Source organism: Aspergillus pseudonomiae (genome assembly GCF_009193645.1).
Source record: "Aspergillus pseudonomiae strain CBS 119388 unplaced genomic scaffold BDV37scaffold_201, whole genome shotgun sequence".
NCBI classification, from domain to species: domain Eukaryota; kingdom Fungi; phylum Ascomycota; class Eurotiomycetes; order Eurotiales; family Aspergillaceae; genus Aspergillus; species Aspergillus pseudonomiae.
In genome coordinates this window covers 1-19,346 of record NW_022476193.1, presented here as the reverse complement: position 1 = coordinate 19,346, position 19,346 = coordinate 1, and the positions used below count along the sequence as shown (strand labels likewise).

The 19,346-nt window shown below is 50.8% G+C and overlaps 8 protein-coding genes across 8 annotated transcripts; 4 read left to right on the top strand and 4 right to left on the bottom strand.

Annotated features, from left to right (window-relative positions):
* The first annotated feature begins 1,431 nt into the window (after positions 1–1,431).
* BDV37DRAFT_84839 (mitochondrial 54S ribosomal protein uL2m) lies at positions 1,432–3,080 on the top strand. Its single transcript, XM_032091339.1, has 2 exons — positions 1,432–2,782; positions 2,852–3,080. Exons 1-2 carry the CDS (start codon positions 1,676–1,678, stop codon positions 2,951–2,953), a joined length of 1,209 nt encoding a protein of 402 aa, XP_031934305.1. The 5' UTR covers positions 1,432–1,675; the 3' UTR covers positions 2,954–3,080.
* A 506-nt stretch (positions 3,081–3,586) lies between these two features.
* Positions 3,587–6,999, top strand: BDV37DRAFT_266957 (putative C6 transcription factor Prf). The gene is made up of 6 exons (XM_032083970.1): positions 3,587–4,321; positions 4,397–4,685; positions 4,748–5,267; positions 5,340–5,831; positions 5,888–6,136; positions 6,191–6,999. The coding sequence occupies exons 1-6, from the start codon at positions 4,012–4,014 to the stop codon at positions 6,908–6,910; spliced, it is 2,580 nt and encodes an 859-aa protein (XP_031934304.1). The 5' UTR covers positions 3,587–4,011; the 3' UTR covers positions 6,911–6,999.
* A 214-nt stretch (positions 7,000–7,213) lies between these two features.
* exg1 (glucan 1,3-beta-glucosidase) lies at positions 7,214–8,582 on the bottom strand (the record flags this gene model as incomplete). The annotated part of the gene is made up of 3 exons (XM_032085718.1): positions 7,214–7,992; positions 8,055–8,449; positions 8,509–8,582. The coding sequence occupies 3 exons, from the start codon at positions 8,580–8,582 to the stop codon at positions 7,214–7,216; spliced, it is 1,248 nt and encodes a 415-aa protein (XP_031934303.1).
* Positions 8,583–9,435: 853 nt separating this feature from the next.
* Positions 9,436–11,878, bottom strand: BDV37DRAFT_292848 (SGNH/GDSL hydrolase family protein; the record flags this gene model as incomplete). Its single annotated transcript, XM_032089256.1, has 2 exons — positions 9,436–11,369; positions 11,441–11,878. The coding sequence occupies 2 exons, from the start codon at positions 11,876–11,878 to the stop codon at positions 9,798–9,800; spliced, it is 2,010 nt and encodes a 669-aa protein (XP_031934302.1). The 3' UTR covers positions 9,436–9,797.
* A 538-nt stretch (positions 11,879–12,416) lies between these two features.
* BDV37DRAFT_292843 (glycoside hydrolase family 18 protein) lies at positions 12,417–14,019 on the bottom strand (the record flags this gene model as incomplete). Its single annotated transcript, XM_032089255.1, has 5 exons — positions 12,417–13,101; positions 13,170–13,257; positions 13,319–13,764; positions 13,823–13,913; positions 14,008–14,019. The coding sequence occupies 5 exons, from the start codon at positions 14,017–14,019 to the stop codon at positions 12,491–12,493; spliced, it is 1,248 nt and encodes a 415-aa protein (XP_031934301.1). The 3' UTR covers positions 12,417–12,490.
* A 148-nt stretch (positions 14,020–14,167) lies between these two features.
* BDV37DRAFT_266947 (uncharacterized protein) lies at positions 14,168–14,402 on the bottom strand. Its single transcript, XM_032083969.1, has one exon. The coding sequence runs from the start codon at positions 14,393–14,395 to the stop codon at positions 14,231–14,233; it is 165 nt and encodes a 54-aa protein (XP_031934300.1). The 5' UTR covers positions 14,396–14,402; the 3' UTR covers positions 14,168–14,230.
* Positions 14,403–14,879: 477 nt separating this feature from the next.
* BDV37DRAFT_277260 (uncharacterized protein) lies at positions 14,880–15,896 on the top strand (the record flags this gene model as incomplete). Its single annotated transcript, XM_032085717.1, has 1 exon — positions 14,880–15,896. The coding sequence occupies one exon, from the start codon at positions 14,880–14,882 to the stop codon at positions 15,894–15,896; it is 1,017 nt and encodes a 338-aa protein (XP_031934299.1).
* Positions 15,897–16,286: 390 nt separating this feature from the next.
* Positions 16,287–18,789, top strand: BDV37DRAFT_289815 (uncharacterized protein; the record flags this gene model as incomplete). Its single annotated transcript, XM_032088556.1, has 6 exons — positions 16,287–16,909; positions 16,965–17,124; positions 17,173–17,217; positions 17,281–17,607; positions 17,656–17,789; positions 17,847–18,789. 6 exons carry the CDS (start codon positions 16,287–16,289, stop codon positions 18,787–18,789), a joined length of 2,232 nt encoding a protein of 743 aa, XP_031934298.1.
* Between the last annotated feature and the right edge of the window lie 557 nt (positions 18,790–19,346).

Sequence of the window (19,346 nt, the reverse complement as noted above, 5' to 3'; positions counted from 1 at the left end):
GGTGGAGGTGAGGGTCTGGTAAGAGTCAACGCGTCATAGGAGCTGTGGAAAGCTTACCGTAGGCATTGCGAGGGAAAAGAAAGGCGAAAGGGATGTCCGAAGGTGAAGAAAATATAAGAAGGTTGATTATGGTTATTGCGGTCCCTGTCCTTGTCGTCTGGTCAGCATTCCAATGAAGATATTCCCTTGGCGAGTGGAGCTTTAAAATACCAACGGCTTGGGGAACCACTCAAGTCTGGACAACGCGTGAATATTTGACTAACCTTAGCAACGGGAGATAATGCAAGGTGTCAGGAGTAGGATTGGAGGGGAGTTGAAAAGGATTTGGCGTGAGGAAGGCTTAAAGTAGGGACATATATGACTTTTGTTGACGCTGTTGACCAGTGATCCGGATCACGTTAATTGCAACGGCGCGCTCCTCCAGGTTAAGATCTGTACAGTAGAAGATAATAGACCATAAAACACAGATGGTGATGATCAATGACGCGAGGAATGCAGGTTAAAGTGGGTTTTGGTCCTCCCTTAAAAGTCAGGATCCCCGTTCGAGGAGGTGTTTGATGGGGGTGGTTGGCAGAGAAAGAGGTGGTAAACTTGACAGGGCACAGAGGATGTTTGGCCCTACTCTTAGCGCGGAAATCGGTCAACCTGAGAGAAAAGATGCCCCACAGCACCACCCAAGCCAGTGAAGTCGCGTGGAATGGTGGATTATCAAACCAAAAGTTATCCTGTACAGCGTAACGTAATTAAATGGCGATTATATGCAGATGCCAGCAAACCCGTCGAGTTGCTGTTCTCCGACAATGTATTATGAAAAAGTTATGTACGCGATGAAAAAAGTGGAGAGACGCGGGAAGAAAGGGAAAAGGGAAGCAGAAGTGTTGTCTTGGAAAGGAGGAAGAGAGAGTTCGAAGGGAAAGATGCAGAAAGGGGGATGCAAGCGTAATAACTACTGCGAGACGACCCCGACTGAGGTCATGCAAGTTCTGTTCCAGAGACTGATAGCACCGTATGTGTATGTATGGAGACGATGATTTGGGCCACGATTGATCGTGAATCACACCAGAAATAGCTGGTAACGATACCGTCACGGCCGGAAAGCATAAGTCACTGTGGTGGAGGGAGCAGATCGTCATCCATGGTCGATGCCTGAACTCGGCCAGGCAAGAAGACGCCGTCGCGAGAAAAACGTGAGGCGGCGCGGCCACGACTCCCCAAACAATGCCCCGTTGCCCGGCAACCACGGGTTTTCTTCGCTTTTGGGTTCTCTCGCCCGACGTGTTACCGTGTCGCGGCATCCCGTGACCAGCGCTTCCTTGAGCCACAATGGAGAATACAGTGGCGGTGCAGTTCCCAATCACGTGGATGGGCGCAAGCCACAGGAGCAGCCCAAGCCCGAGAGACAATTTTGCTCCGCAACAAAAAGAGTCGGCCGACGACGTCTCATCACCGGCCATTGACAGCGCTCCGATTGGGCTTTGGGTGGTGTCCTAGTCAATTTGTTACCGGTGTTTTGATCTTTACCTTTTTGTCCAAGCAGGCATGTGTAAGCAGTAATCCGTTGGCACATTGGCATACACTGTTGCGAAGGCTTGCGGTCCTACTTGGAACACTTTCCGCCGGATCAATTCTTGGGGTTTCCGTCTGAATTTCTCTCTAAATACTCCCCTACCTCATCATGCTTCAACCCAGATTGGCCTTGACAGGCCTTCGTCTTCCGTTCAGATGCCTATCTTCGGTGTCTTCTAGGTCCTACTCAAGTGTTGTGCCCGAAAAAGAGACCCCCCCGTCGGAGTCTTCCACGTCAACCTTCGACCCAAGCATTGCTTTTGCTCCCCCTCCTACGCGAGATGATGCAGGAGTTCAAATTCGATCTTATAAGCCCCGGACTCCCGGTATCCGGCACTTGCGGAGACCGATCAACGATCACCTTTGGAAAGGACGACCAGTACAGAAGTTGACGTTTCCCAAGCGAGGACAAAGTAAGGGTGGCCGTAACAACACTGGTCGAGTAACCATCCGGCATCGTGGTGGTGGCCACAAACGCCGTATCCGAATTGTCGATTTTGCACGAACCGCTCCTGGTCCTCATTTGGTGGAACGGATTGAACATGACCCTGGGCGAAGCGCTCACATTGCGTTGGTCCGCAGCCAAGAAACCCAGCGCCTGAGCTACATTCTGGCCGCGGAAGGAATGAGAGCTGGCGATGTTGTTCAGAGTTATATGTCTGGTATCCCGGAAGACCTGTGGAAAAGTATGGGAGGTGTCGTCGATCCTGGTGTGCTCGCCGCAAGGACTGCTTGGAGAGGAAACTGCTTGCCATTACACATGATTCCCGTTGGTACGTTGATATTCAATGTCGGCTTGCGGCCGAATAAGGGGGGCCAGCTCTGCCGTAGCGCCGGTACTTTTGCAACCGTTATTGCGAAGGGCAGCAATACTCAGGCTGCACAGAACGAGCAGGCTCAAGAAGAGGGTGCCGAGGAAAAGAAACCCTTGTCCCAGCGTGAGCAGCAGAAGCAGGAACGTATTGCAAAGCATATCACCATTCGTCTCCAAAGTGGTGAAGTCCGCCTGATTCATAAGGATTGCTGCGCGACCGTCGGCGTTGCCAGCAACCCGAACTACCAGTACAGCCAACTCGGAAAGGCTGGCCGATCGCGCTGGCTGAACATTCGCCCCACTGTCCGTGGTCTTGCCATGAACGCCATGGACCATCCCCATGGTGGTGGACGAGGAAAGTCCAAGGGTAATGTTGATCCGAAGAGTCCTTGGGGTCTACCGGTATGTGTTCTACCCTTGATCGATTAATATCTGCGTTTGATGCACGTGGGACTGACCTTTTCTGTTTAGGCGAAATCCGGCTATAAGACTCGTCCCAAGTGGAAGGTCAACAAGGCTGTGGTTGTCCCCAGAGTCCGGAACCAGGGCAAGCGTCGTAGAGGATACAGCTAAACGTATCGCCGCCGTCCTTCTTTCGTCTCTTTCTCCTCCCTTCTACGCAAGTACGACTATGCTTCCTTTGCGAATAGTGCCCACGAAGGCTTGATTGCTGCTATTTCCTGCCCAGCCACTATCGCTTTCATGATGTCTCTCCGGATTCCTTTTCTCATTGTGCTTGCTTTCTTTGGGACTGCATGGAGATGACAGGTTCGTTCATCTTGTACTATACATCAGCTCTACATCGGTCGTAGGGTGTATGATTTTGAATGCTCTGGGGAGCTCTTCATGTCTCTCTTGCTGTTCGGGCTTTTGCGACCATGTTTCTCCAGTGCTGCTCGCCTGTCCTATACCGTGGCGTTGATTTTCTGTATTATATGCATTCAGTATCTAGATCCAATATGGAATATGGAATATGGAAATAGGTTTCTGCTCTAGTAAATCTGTTCGTACGAATTGAGGTGATCTCAATTCTCTGCCCTAGATTCAGGATCAAAAGCGCTCCGTTCGGGATGCATGGGACATGCGAGCTCTGATAGGTGCGGCGAAGACTACGTAAGCCGGAGATGCCTGGACTCTTCCAGAAAGAGTAACGGCTAGAGGACGTACTTATCGTCCTAAGACTACGAACTAGACTACCGATACCAACTCCGATATGCAAATGACGTCCTACGCTCGCTGATAGACCACTCATAAATGCCATTTCTCTCCTTCGTACGGAAAGTGATGCGGCTGGTTTGATTCCCGTGTACAGCACAACAGTCATTGCAAATCTGCGGTCTTGGTGGCGCTGGATTCGAACAACACCAAATCCATCTGATCCAGGTCAACATAATTTTGTCTAAACAACCATCCTCCCGGGTGATGGATCTGGAACGCCTCTGATACTTTTATGATCTTTGGTTTCTCTTATCGTCTAATGCCCCTGGCGCTACCGGTCACTGATAGTTTCGTTATTGGGGTTTGGCACCTCCTATCAGCCGACGGGTATCCAAGCTCTACTTAATCGCAATCCGAATTAAAGTCACTATCCGATCTTCTCCCTTCACAGTCCATTGTACCGCTCACAGGCCATGGCGGACTCTCTCGACGGGCCTTTCTTTCCTCCAACCTCCCAAACCTCCTCAACTCAGCCACTACATACTTCGATGGATCACGATACTGCATCGGCTCATGCAGGGCACATCGATCCGGACAGTTCCTACGTTCCCCGCCCGAAGCGCATTGCATGCGTCGTCTGCCGACGAAGAAAATTAAGATGCGACGGAAGGAAACCAAGCTGTGGTACTTGTTCAAGGTTGGGACATGAATGTGCGTACGATGAAGTGCGCAAGAAAAGCGGTCCAAAGCGGGGTTATGTGAAGCAGTTGGAGGCGCGGTTAGGTATGTGACAAATGGTTGTACTCTGTCCATGCGTTCGTTAAGACTGTTTCGGTGCTAATGCTGTGCTCTCACCAGCACAAGTCGAAACCTTACTGAAGACGCAGGAGGTAAACCCTTCCCAGAACAGCCAAGGGAATAGCGCCAACATCGCAGCACCGAAAGAGTTCGTCGGCATCCCGGAGGCGGTCCCGTTCACAAACAGTATTGATGCGCCTAGGTCATCCCCCGAAGGCGAAATCAACAATATTCAGTCAAACGATACATTCTTGGCACCAGGACTAGATCGCACGGGTAATTTTGGGTGGGACATGATAAGTTTGGGGCTGGAAGAACCTCTGCCTGACCGAGAAATCATTGACGAACTGTATGTATTGGGCTTGGTATCAAATCCAAGGATTTTGAGCCGTGCTGATCATATCATGACAGAAATAACATCTACTTTGAGAAAATCCACCCTTATATGCCCATCTTACACCGTCCCAGGCATTTGGCAGCTATGGATCTAGCTCCAAGCGTACGACCTCCCGTGTGTTTGCAATACATTACCTGGTGCCAAGCTGCGTCTGTCAGCGAGAAATATTCAAATTTACATGCGCTTTTCTACCAGCGAGCCCGAAAATACGCAGAATTGGACGAGATGAAGGGACTGGGAGAGAGCATCTTGTCTTTGCCGTACTGCCAAACTTGGTTACTTATCGGCACATATGAATTTCGAATGATGTTCTTCCCGCGGGCATGGCTCAGTGTTGGTAAAGCTGCAAGGTTAGCACTCATGCTCGGCTTGAATCGATTGGATGGTATGGGTCTTGAGGTAAAACAGTCATTACCGCCAGCAAGAGATTGGACAGAGAAGGAAGAACGACGGAGGGTGTTCTGGATGGCTTTCTGTATCGACCGTTTTGCAAGCGTCGGGACCGGATGGCCAGTTCTTATCGATGAGAGAGATGTTAGTGATGCATCTTCTAATATTCTTTCCTGATATTCTTCAAAATTTCAATAGCTGACCCTGTCTGAGTAGGTCAAAACGAACCTACCTGCTACCGAAGAAGCGTTCGTCAAGAACAAACCGCAGAGGACTCTACGCGTTGAGGACATTCTGGCGGGTGATGGACTCTCCACCTTGTCGTCGTTCGGGAGTGTTTCTTTCATGGCCTACATGTTTGGACGGAACCTTTCCCACCTGCATCGTCCTGATCCTCAAGACAATGACCATGACTTGAATGGGCTGTATTGGCAGCGGCACAGATCGCACGATAACGTACTACTACACTTTGCCCTAGCAATGCCCAACCATCTCCGACTGCCAGCTGGAATGTCTGATCCCAATGTCATCTTCTGTAACATGGCGATCCATACTTCCACAATATGCCTTCATCAAGCTGCTATCTTCAAGGCCGAGAAAAACAGGATGCCTGAACAGATCATCACAGAAAGTAAACGAAGATGTATTGTCGCCGCTGATCAAATCTCTAATATTATGAAGATGATCAGCCACATGGACCTGACGGCCGTAAGTCTCAGGAAACAGTTGTCATTATGCTATTGTCATGGACTAATCGATTCTAGTTAAACCCTTTCATGTCATACTCTGTCTATGTCGCTGCGCGCGTCTTCGTACAGTATCTCAAATCCCGCCCCGACGACTCAGCTGCTCGTTCCTCTCTCGGATTTGTCTTCACCGCACTCGATGCGATGAAGAATAAGAACCCCTTGACCGAATCTTTCCTTGTCCAATTGGACGTCGATATTGAAGGTACTCCATTCCGAGACATTCGACAAGCAAAAAGGCCCCGTATCACAAACGTGCCAAACAAGGTAAATCTCCGCATAGAACGATCTCCCAACATCACAATCTCTAATGATCAACAGGGTCGTGGCTGTACCCCCCTCGTACCATTAGACCAATCCCAAAAGCAACAATCTCTATCGGCTGGCCCACAGCAAAACTACTACACGCCCTCATCTCTCCCCTCTCGTGAAGAGCAGAGTCTTCCACAACTACAGAACAGAAACCCTCCTTCAGATTCTTTCGCGAAATCACCGTTTAATCTCAGCTCGGGAACTGAATCCGGACCAGGGACTGACACAGGTCTTTCGCCTGAGTTCACCGACAAGAGTTCGAACAATAGTCCAGCATCAAACGATCCATCAATACTAAACCCGACTACCATACACGACCCGTCTTCTTCCACCTACATGCCCTTGGATCAATCCTCGCCTCTAAAGCAGCAGCTATCAACCTCATCATCTCTCAATCAAGCCAACCATCAACAATCACACCCCTCTCTCGACACTAGTAGCGCAGTAAACATGAGTATGGGTACCGGCCCATTTGGCGCATTTGATATCGGCTTCAATTCCCAATTATATCCAACGGGCATGGTAACCCCCCTCGACTCTAACGGTTCGGAAGGGTCGATTCCCATGCCCACGTGGGATTTCGGCGCGCCTCAAACGTCGAACGGCGAAAATGTCGACATGATCACTACCGGCATGGAATCATTAGAAGCACAGTGGGCACAATTACTAGGTTCAGGTCCAGGTACAGGCACAGGCACGGGTTGGGACTCATGGCGAAATCAAGCATAGGTTAGACTAAATTTCCGGTTTGCACCCTAATTTTTTGTATACTTCTCAATACCCCGGTTTGAAGCGCGGCGCGTTGGTTATATGAAAGTCATGTGGAACAATATAAAGATATATTCATTAGCTTAAGGCATGCGAGGCCAATATCAATCAACAATACTCCCGAAATGAACACAATTAGATACTCCACGGCCCTTAAACAATGTTGAGCAAGAATAAGCAAGCGACAAAGGGTAAGAAAAGGAAAGGAAAGATAGACAGAAACAATAATGCTAAAGGATAAGAGCAAAGCTAGCGAGTGCATGCTTAGCACTGGCTGGGGAACTGTCTGTCATCAGGGGAGGTAGGGAAAACGCCAGCAGTAAGCAAATCACTCATATCCCAACCAGGGGCACCTTCAGTCTTCCAGGTCCAGAACAGCCAGCCGCTCTTGAGCTCAAAGGCGTCCAGCTGGGCCTCAATGAAACGGCGCATGTTCGACCGTTCATCCTCAGAGAGGTTGGCCACAGTACCGCTTTCCAGGCTAGCGCAATCGCCAAGAGCTGTACCAGTGATATAGGAGCCATCATAGCGAGCGCCATTGCCCTTGCCATTGAGGTATTTGGTACAGTCGGTCACAGCACCAGTCCACTCGCCCACAATGACAGGCTTGTCAGAAGCTTCCAGGTGCTGGTGAGCAAAGTCGCAGACGGCACTGACGTGGCCGTCGATATCCTGGGCGATGAGTCCGGTGTCAAACATATGGTAATGGTGTGTGTCCATCACGACCTTGCTGCCCTCGGTCTTGTAGCCGTTCCAGCTCTCCACGGGCAGGAAACCATCACCGTATACCACAGATGTGCTAGCGCTGTACTTGTTGACGATACCATAAACGGAGCCGTAGTACTCTTGCAGCTTGCCCTGGTCTACTCCACCAGGAACGTTGGGCTCGTTGACAGCTTCGATGGCAGCCACGGTGTCGGAGCCAACATACCGCTCGGCCAACTGGTCGAAGGCATCAAGGGTCTGTTGAACAGTGTCCCCCTGTTGCCATTGGATGGCGCCCCTCCGACCGCTGTTGTCGAATCCATTTTGAGATCCCGGTGCTGGTTATATTATTAGCCAGGCTCAGACTCCCTTGATATGTTTTAGTCCAAAGGGTACTTACCACCGTGCAGGTCGACGAGGACTTTGAGGCCCGCTGCCCCAGCCCACTCTACCGCTTTGTCAAGGTACTCCAGCTGACCATCCACGTAAGGGTCTCCTTCGAGGGGCCCAAGAGCCCAGTAGCCGATGGGGATTCGGACATGGTTCAGTCCGGCATCAGCCATCCGCTGGAAATCGCCCGGGGAGACGAAAGACTCCCAGTGAGCAGACAAGCGTGCCTTAGCCTCATCCTTGCCCAGGATCTGAGTCAGTGACCACTCGTCGACGGCCCCTTCACCAGCTTCATCGAAAATCGAAGGTGTAATCCAAGGCTCAAGCACAAGCCATCCACCAAGGTTGACACCGCGGACTTTCTCGCCATTGTAATCGAACGAACTTGCGCGAGGGTTCAGGCGACTGTTCTAATTGTAAGAGGCTATGTAGAGAAAAAGGGGTAACATCACAGTTATACTGACATAGTTGCAGCTTGCGTGCCAGCTGACAGCAAACCAAGCACTAGAAGTGCCTTGTTTGAAAGTCTAATGAACATTGTGTTTGAACACTGTCGATCTCTGATGCTGATCTTTAGGAATAAATAGGAGGCTGGGGTTGAGAGTTGAGAGATTGTTTGCTTTGGTGAGTTGTAGCGTCAGTTGGAATGGAAATCACCTGGTTTAAGTAAGGAGTGCTCACAAGCTGGTTTCAACCACCGGACGCAACCAACAGATGACCCTAAACAAACACAAAATTTGGACAAAGTCCAGACTCGCCCACTGCGTTCGGGCAATGCCGATCCCAGATCTGACCGAGCATCGAGAGATGGATCCGCGTAGTGGCGTTTGTGACAGCTCCGAAAACAGGATGTAAGGATAGAATTATAATAAAATAACGTGTACTAACACCACAACAAAGGCATTCTTCTCCCGGTCCTCGTCCAGGAACGTCGTGGGGACGACCGCGCCGGCGTCCCAGAACGACAGCTCTATCGAGGGATTCCGTCTGACGGAATCCGGGGCGGACCCATGGGATATCAGGAGCATAGGGTCACGTTGACGAGTGCGGAGTTGTTGAGCGCTATGTGGAGTCATAGATGATGATGAACCCCATAGTATTCGCGGTGAACAACGGTTCCATGGGTCCTCTGGGGATCTTTGATGTCGGATCCGGGGAAGAGCGACCCTTAGTAGGGTTTACGTTCCAGGGACGCGACGCCCACCGGGTACCTGATCGGGAGTCCACAGCCGTCACCGATAGCATCTTCACCTCCTTCAAAGCAGACAAGGGAGTATAGAAGGATTCTGGCTGGGTTTATTGCCCAGTATGTGTCTAGACTCTTTCCAAAAGGGTGACCACTGACTCGTCATCTCGTAATGCGGACAATCGTTTGTGGGGCCGTGGGAACAAATATCGGGGTCTTTGGGTACACCATGCCTGTGAGAGCGTTTCTTGTGGTCCAGTACCGCATTCGGACAGGATGAAGACAGATTCATAAACATCACAGAGGATCAAAAAATATGGGGTTGAGCTTGAGGGTTACGAATCACTGCCGGATTCGGAAGTCATCACGTGGTGCATGGCACACGTGCATTCTCCATGACCAATGCAGACCCTACTTTGAAGTCTTTGATATTGATATCGCGTGGATATTACTCTGGTATGGCTCAGGCACAACAAACTGTTGACCGACCTTGCAAACCGACTTATCTACATTCAACATTGAATCCCTGTTGTCCGTAAAAGAGAGCCCAATACCTCCCTATAGATACTACGTGTTGAAAGGCCATGGCATGTCATTACCTTCACACCCAATCTTTGGCCCCCCAACACTGAGGAAGACCTTGTCGTTCCGGAAACACCTTGCCAGCACCCAAATGGGCGTGGAAAACTGCGCTTCCCACTCCATCTCAGTCTCGTCAGGTCTGTCGAAGTATTTAAAGCTCCAAGACGTCAGGCCACCTCCAACACATTTCTTCGCTTGATCGCGGAGTTCTTGCCCATGGTCAAGACTAGCCCACAATCTACCTCTGACAGTATATCTTGACCAAAGTCCTTTATACCATCCCTCGCATAAGCCGCTGGGGTTTCGAACCGGCCAGGGGCGCCTTATGCGGCCCACCTTTAGTTCATATGTGTATCTCCCCTTCTTCCAACTGCCCCCGTGCTTGAGGTTGAGTGGGTTTTCTGGACGATATAGGTCGCATCCGTGAATGATTTTCAGGAAGCTGTTGAGGCATTCTTGCTTGCTAAACTGTATCGCTCCCTTCGTGAGGCTTATAGAGTACTTGTGCTCTTCCGGGGTACCCTTGTAGAAAACACGCTCGTCCTGCCAGTTCGGCTGGTCCTCGGGCGGTTTGACTTCGTTGCAGTATGTCTGGTAGGTCTCATCCAGCACGTGGCTCTGGACGTAATGACTGAGTAAGTCGCCCTTTTTCCCATTCCCCTTGCAAGAGAAGTGGTCGCGCTCCTCATCGTCGCAAATCGGATTCGGCACGTCCAAAAATAACGCCCGTGCCGAGATGATCTCGTTGAGAACGAACGATGCAATTGTGAGGTGGCCCTTGTCATTGGGGTGGAACCACTTTCCCCATCGATTTGGGAGTTTCGATCCCCAAGAGCGCTTGTCGAGAAATGCCTGGCAGCCCCCCTCATCTCGAGTAACTGGGTTTCTGTCGCTGAGCAAGTGTATGGCTTCCGTCGCAGGATTCGCACTTGTGTCGAGCGGATCATAAAGGCTTCCGTTGGCCCCATAGCTGACCTCAGGCTCCAGTTGACCATTGCCTACTGTCATGTCCCTCCTTTTGACCTCATCATGTATGGCTTTCTTTTTCGTGTCTGGCTTGAAAAACTGCAAATTAGGCTGTTCGGGGTCGGGGTATTCCCCAGTAGACCCAGGCCAGCAAAACTGCCCAGCAACCCTAGGTTCAGAGGCCCAGCCGTCCCAATCTGCAAAGCGTAGCCTGTACTTCACACCTCTCTCTCTCATCTTGTCGATGGTTTTTTCAATTCCCATGTTGGTGATCTTGACCAATTCATTATATTCTTTTCGCCTCCTCAGGTCCACCGGCAAACTGTTGAACGGACCCCCGATAGCAGGAAACGCCCAACTGTTATGCCTTGCGCAGTCATCTGTCTCGGTATCGAGGTCATGGAAGAACTGAGCATAGCTAGCAAAGACCACCACGCCAGAGTTTGGATTCATATGCTTTTCAAGCTCAACCAGGATGGATTCGAGGGCCGGCTCTAGGATGTATTCCGCGTTGGTCTTGGCTCGCTTGATAGCCGACTCACAGCTCTTCTCATTGTACGCAAGAAAGATACAGTCTTTCAGAACATCAATCTAGCAAGTTTTTTCATCTTAGTTTCGCGTGCACTTCAGCAAACGTGTAAGCAGACTCAGACACTCCTCACCAAGCAGAGGTCGTTTCCCCCCGCAGTCAGCACGACCAAATCCATATCATTGTCTAGTTTCTTGGCTTGCTCAAGAATCTCGCGTGATTTGGCACCGGTGCAGGCCAGCCATTGAAACTTCTCTGCGGAGACTCCCACGGCTCGCTCGAGCATTGCGACATACGATCGATCGTACCGGGCACATTTGCGCACTTCGTCGGTCGTATCCCACAGCCGGCCGGCTCCAATCCCAGCAGTAAAGCTGTCGCCAATAGCGCCCCATTTCCGGATCCAGTGCATGTCGGTGGGGTCTTTCATTGGGTCTCCGCGGGGAAGACGCTCGCCCCGAGGGCTGACGGTGTAGTCGAGGCTCTGGCTAGCATTCCCACTGAGGGCATGGCCGCCGAGGGATCCCATCAACAGCGACAGTGCCAGCAGGAGCATGGTCAGGGCTGCCATTCTGAAGAAGATCTGGTTTAGGTGAGGTAAATACAAGGGACACCGTTCATCAAAAGAGACAATCTGGATCTGAGGATACGCTCCATGGAACATGAATGGGGAGGAAGGGAGGGCACTCTCAGAGCCAATATAAAGATTTATATAATGTAGCCCATTGAATATGAGTGAATATACAGATATACAGATAGCGGGAACTTGTACCTCAATGAGCTCATGCCCACTGTGCCGTGAATCAAAGAACTAATGATGGTGAATGGTGTATCTATGTATATCTTACCCCGCTAACCTGCACACCATTGTATAGCTTCGAAGTGCAGTCTAGAACCTGGATTTTGCCACATTGACCTGCACTATCTCGCTCCTTGTTAGAAATCATTGTTAGATTATGTACCTCGGCATAGACAAGAGTGCACCTGACAATGCTGCTTTCAGACAGAATGAACTTGTACGCATGCGTTATACATGAAGCCTATATTTCTGCGATAGGAAGCAATTCACCCCGACTACGGAGAGTATATGTATTGGAAATGAACATTTAGACAATATCATGTTAAACACTGCACTTCAGACTTCATATCCTGATGCTAGGAAGCGCAAGATAAAGCAGCATATCTACTCCTTCTTCTTCGGGCTCCCCTTCTTTGAGCCTCCAACCCAAGTCCCGTTTGTCCCCTTTGGCCAAGGTTTACCGAAGCAAGGCCTTGGTCTGTACTTGCCATCACTAGTCCATTCTTTCTTCTTCCTCGACGCTTTCCCCAATGCTTCCACGAGGGTGCCATCATCCAGGTCAACAGCCCAAACCATGGTCCCTCCCAGACAACGCTTGTTGGCGAAGTCGACCTTGAGCTTCAGCGTTTGGACATCATCCCAGCTAACCCACTGAGTGCTATTCCACGTAGCGACCTTCACTGCGGCATCTTGATAAAAGGTGACAGTAGCACCCTTCCCCAGGATTCCGTGGATCTCTGTTGCCGAAATAACCCCGGGCACATTGGTACATTCTCCAGCGGGGGCCTCTCCCTCCTTGAAGACACAGCCAGGGGTCATGCAGTTAGGGTCTGCCATGGTGAAGCTCCGTCCGTAGAAACCCAGTCCCATCACAACCCGTGCGGGATTGATGTTGTTGCGCCAGAGAAGTTCGAGACCCAGATTAATCTCTGTCAGGTTGGTATGGGCGTAGGCATGTGGCCCAATCTCCTTCCCATGTGCGTCCCAGAGGCCATCTAAGAAAAAGAAGGGCAAGTTTAGCATCAGCATATGAGAATAACGCTGTAAGAATAGCCCGACTTACGTATATCATAGGTCATGACGTTAAACCAATCAATGTGTGGCTCCAAATTTGCAACATCAAATCCTTGAAGATACCAGTAGCTAGCCGGCTGCATCGCACAAGAGGTTAGCATTTTAGCGTTCAAGGACTCGAAGTATAACACAACATACCAAGGTTATGGTAAGCCCATAGTGCTTTGGCAATTGATCCAGCCGCTCTCTTAGTCGTTTCACTAGCGTGACATAGTTGGCAAAGTCCTCTGGTCTGCCGCCTCGATCGTCTGCGGTAGGATATTCCCAGTCGAGATCAACCCCGTCGAAGTTATTATGAAGCATAAAACTAATCAAGGAATCAAAGAACGTATCTTGTGCAGACTGTGAGGCAGCAAGGTCCGAAAAGGTAGTCCTAGTGGGACCTGGATCGTTGAAGTCCCAGCCTCCAATCGCAATATACACCTCGAGACCATTTTGGCGGTTTTTCAGCGCTGTGAGGGCTTTGTAACGCTTGGCAGTCGCATCTGTCATAGGAGCAATCCGGAAAGTCTTCGGATCAATCAGAGCAAAGGCGAAATTCAGGTGGGAGTATATCCCTAGAGGGATATCCTTGGGTTCCACCTCTGGAGCCATCGGGTCAGATCAGTAAAAGACATGGAGCTAGGAGCCGTAAGGACTTACGTCCGCAAGTTCTTCTCTCGGGGTTCCATGCTTCGTAGTATCCGATAGTCTTTGCCTTCGAGCTTTGCCCTTTACATTCGGGAGATACTACCTGTTTATCCCCGCAAAACTCTTTTGTGGTTCCTGCAGGATTCCCTTAGCTACGGTGGATCATTAGACAAGATCAAGGGAACAGGCGCTCTCACCGCAGAACCCATGCTTACTACAGCATACTTTCAAAGGGCAGGTAGTCCTATTAGACCATTCTTTACCCCAGCCTGCATCACATTCACTCTTTCGGTCGCAGTTAGAGGTACATTTTGATCCGCAAAAGTCAGGTCCAAAGCCACAGTAACCTGTACCAGTCGAGTCTCTGGGAGTATTGATCAGTACCTGCTGAGATTCCTAATCGTAGCAGTATTATAGCTCTCACATTGGTCCACAGCAACCCAGCCGGCAAGGCTTTGACTTAGAACAAGTCGTATCGTCGTTCGGGAGAGGCAAGAGCTGTAAGCTTGTGAACGCCAACGTCTTGATCACGAGCTGACAGAGGAATAAGAAGAAAAGACCGGAGGCTGATCTTTTGGGTAGCATGATGCCAGAAGGGACAAACCAAACTGAAGGGTTCCAGTGAGTATGTCTGAGAACTTGATTATATAAAATGGAAGCAGTGTCTCATAGTGGGAGGATGGAACTGTTTAAATACTCGGCTTAGTATAATTATGACTTCTTCTGGATGGCCCTCACATGCACCACCTTCTAGACTTCTTATTCACTTTCTCACCATACAGCATTCACTTTGTCACAGCACTGCAGCCAGTGGAGTCCAGGTGGTGGCAAATACCTATTGTTTGCGACTATTTAAGGAATACTGCTGTACGCCTCATCCCCCTTCTTTGCCTCGAATATTCCTGTTGAACCTTTCACCAACGAATCTGCTTGCCATCGTTCTGTATTAGCCAAATGATCCATAACTTCTCTAAGGGTATCAGCTCCTTACATTGAGTAAGTAAAGCTGGCCTTCCTCCCCCAGACTCCCAGTGTGTATTGATATATGTGGCAGCTCTCTATGAGAACTATGGCTACCGGGTTCGTCTTGAATCTCCTTTTTCTTCTCTCGTTGTTCTTTGCGTCTCTTAGCAACGCCGGTCACCCAGCCTGGGAGGCAGGCGCTACAACTGCCACAGCCGAATGGATACACATAGATCCATCTTGGGATTGGCCCACGTGGTATCGTGAGACCATTCAGTATTACTTCAACAGTCCAGCATCGAAAGAGAGATTGTCAAGTGACATCAGGGCCGCATGGCAACTCTGGCTTGCTGCAGGCTTGCCAGAGACCTTCAGATTTGTCGAGTTTCCCAAGTGGCGGTGCGAGCAACATCCATACAGTTGTTTGCTTATCGTTGGAGACGGGGAGGTACCGTCGGCTTATACCAGCCTTGGAAGGCAAGTCTCACATCCCTGGGATGCTATTACCATGTACTTGGTCTTTGAGCCGGGTGAGGACGAACACAGCAGGGCCCTGATAGCTGCCCACGAGATCGGGCATGCCTGGGGTCTCATCCATGAACATCAAAATCCCTTGTATTGGCAGTGGGCCTACTATGCAACCAGATCGGATTCACTATTTCGGTTTTATTGCGCGAATGTGCAAGGGTATGACGCGGTAGCGCATGAAATCAATAGTACTAGGGAACTCTGGGGCGAGAACGGCCCCTGTCGCAATTCGTTACGAGCTTCGGATATGGACTTTTATGCCTCCGAAATACTTCCATGGGCGCATCGATATCAATCACCACATCATTTGTGGCCTCAGGACTCTGACGTGGATTGGGACTCTATCATGATTTACGGATCTTACCTTTTCGGAGAGCTGGATGAGCATGGCAACCCGAAACCGACCCTTCTCCGGATGAAGGACCTTCAGGTTATCCCAGATCCTGACACCGTGACGGACCTCGACGTTGTTGGGCTGTTGCATCTCTATCATCCCAAATTTGGGAAGTTCCTGGATGTGTTTCACAACGAGCCATCTAGCCCTTGGTACACCATTTTCCAGGGGAAGATCAAGAGCTGTCCAATTAAGACCTGAGACAAGAGTTCTCCTTGACGCTTGTCCTGGGTGATACCTTCAATATCAGACGTAGCTTTGTCCATGTTATCCAGTATTCTTCACGATAGCTGCGTTGGTAATGCATTGCAAGACTCTGCAGTAGCCCACCGGAGGCAATTCACATGGCCAGTGGCGAGTATAGTGTGAATGTATGTACGATGCTTGCGAATCATGGTTCGTGAGGAATACTTAGTAGTGAATTGATATCATTCCTGCCAAATTCTCTCCCATAGAGTGAATGGCTCATTCACTGCATCCACGTCCAGTCAAAGAAGGTCTATCTATAAATACCGCCTCAGCTGCAGTCCCCTCGCTCAGACTATGCTTAAATATTCCCTCCCTTCATATACGGCAATAGAATTGGTGACCATGGCACCCTCCCAGTTGACTCTGTCTCTACTCCTCGTCCTGCTAACAACGTCTGGCAATGCTGCAAGCACCACCTGGGAAACGCATCCTTCTCACCCAACTTTGCCAGGAACCGTTCCCAACTGCAACAAATGGTACACTGCGAAGAAGGGCGATGACTGTTCCACTGTGCAGCGTGAATGTGGTATCTCGGCCGATGACTTTTTTCGTTGGAACCCGTCGGTCTCCAAGGACTGTAAGGAGAACTTTTGGGCAGATACATCGTACTGTGTTGGCGTAGGGCCAGCTATCACCACCGGAACACCAACCCCAACGGTCCCACCCTCGACGACGACTCCTACGCAGAGTACAGAGACTACACCCATCAGCTCTAGTCCAAGCAGCAATGGGACCTCCTCAGACTCTGCTCCTTCCAGCTCCCCAACAACCAAGGAAACCTATACGTTCAATCATCCCATTACCACCTGGACTCCCCCTTCGCCTACGCGAGAGACAGCATGGCCCCCGACCAAAACCCAGCCAGGCCAGCCCACATCGTGCACCAGATGGCATGAGGTGATGGTCGGGGACACCTGTGATACCATCACCAGCCGCTACAGCTCGTGGATCACGAAGGAAGACCTGTGAGTGACATGCCACCCCCCGTAGAACCGTTCGGACAGCTGATATCATACCCAGACTGGAGTGGAATCCGGGCCTTCAGGAAAACTGTGACGCCCCTCTCGTGGGTAATTTTCTATGCGTCATGACCAGACCGTCTGGCTACACGTTGACCTATCCAAATAATTCAACCCCGGTGGTCATCCCCACCCCTACGCCGTACACGCCCCCGCCTCCAGTGTGCCCTAATACCACCGAGACTTAGCTCACGCCCTCGCCAACCCAGCCAGGGATGCCCTCCAAGTGTCAAATATACTACCATGCGACCACTGTAAGCAACTCGAGCTCTCACCTTCGCTTATCCATTTACGGTTACTAACCTATACTTGCACAGGGGGACTCCTGCTCCAAGATACTATCGCAATATAACATGCCCGAGAAACTCCTGCATGAATGGAATCCGGCTCTTGGCCCAGACTGCAAGGGCCTACTGCCTAACTACTACTACTGTCTCCTTCCCGACGGGTTCAGGCCCATACCGCTCACTGTCACCACCGCCCCTGCGCCCACTCAAACCGGGATCGCCAGCAACTGCAAGGCTTGGTACCGGAGGAACCAGTCCGAGACGTGTTCCGACATCGTGCTCGCTTTCGGTGCCTTCTCGGAGGAGGACTTCAAGGCCTGGAATCCTGCCGTGGGTCAGCAATGTACCGGACTGATCGTAAGAACATCCACCTGGAAAACGTAGCGTCAACTAACCCCTGATTAGGATGGCAACTGGTACTGTGTCGCCGTGCCTGGCACTCCCACCACACGCACTGCATCAGTGCCAGCCTTCCCAACAAGCGTCCCGCGCCAGCCAAACGTGATCAAGAACTGCACGTCGTGGTGGCATGTATCTCAGTCAGTGGCCGACCCCTCATCCCACCATTCCCATTCTAGATTTCTAACCGCGCATAGTGAGGATGACTGCTACGACGTCGCCCGGAAGAACGGCATCACCGTCGACGAGTTCCTCGCGTGGAACCCAGACGTGCGTGCCGGGCAATACGACTGCAAGATCCTACCGGTCGACTACGAGGTCTGCGTGGGCGTGCGACCCAAGCCACCCATCCGCGGATGCACGCCAACGGCTGGCACGAACACCACCGCCCCAGCCAATACGACGGCAGCATATCCGACGACCAGGAAGTCCTGGTCCAGGACGTCCTGGCACAAGACGCTGACCACGACCACCGTTGTGACGAAATGCGAGGATGCGTCGTCGTCCACCTGCGCCACGGCAACGGTGACCACCACGAGAGTTGTGATTCTGTCTCCTCCCCCAACGGCCGCTCCGCCTCCTACTGGTACCACCACCACCACATTCGTGACCTCCCCGACGAACTCGTCCTCCGGGATCTCGTCTCCAGGGGCCTCCTCACCTCTGCCTCCGTCATCGAGCTGTGCTTCTTCCTCCAACAGTTCCACGACGCCCGTCGTGCCGCCAACTACAGGCCCAAGAGAAAGTAGTAGTTCCAGGCCGACCACACGATCAACTCAGAGCCAAGATCCCCACAGTTCCGTGACCGGGCCTCCGCCACCTGCGGCGTCATCGACGATCACAGTGACTACGACTATCACGACACAGTGCTCCACTACGTCCACGGCGGATACGAGCTTGCCAGATGATACTACGCTCGTGACGGCCACGGTGACCACGTCCTGCTCGACTACTTCTGCTTCGATTACTTCTGCCTCGTCTTCTTCTGTGTCGGCTTCTTCTGCCTCGACTACTTCTGTCTCGAGTACAAGTGAGCCAGACTACACCGAAATCGAGACGACAACCCTGACGACTCGATGTTTGACGACCTCACAGACTCAGACCACAAGTGAGCCTTCGATGACCATTATGCAAGGATGATTTACACCAAGCAACATCTTGTATTCGTTTGTACTGGGATCTGTCGTAGAGTTTTCGGGGAGATACTTTATGTAGGGTTTGGTGGGTGGGGGTGGAGGGCTTTTTTTTTTTATGGGTGTCCCAGGAACGCCACGTGCAGGAGCATAATAATGATCAACGTGAATTGGAATTTTTCTCCATAATTCTGAAGAAGCAATGCATGGACTGTAAGGGAATGCAAGCAGAGTCAAACTCAGTACTAGAGATTAAATGAATGCCAAGGGTGGCCCGATTGGGGAGGTGATCACCATCACATGTATGTACTATATGGAGGAAGTTAAGTAACTTAAGTACTACGCAATATAGGAGTACACGCCCACCTCGCTATATGATCAGCAGCCATAGACCAGGATCAAGACCTGCATGGTCAAAGCCAGAAGCCACCTTCTGAAACACTAAATCCACATATAATAGCAAACAAGCAAACAACTCACCACCAAATCCCCCTCACGCCCTATCCAACGTCCCACAACTGCAAAGAGAGACACATCAAACCCACCCACAGAACCGAAAAAAAA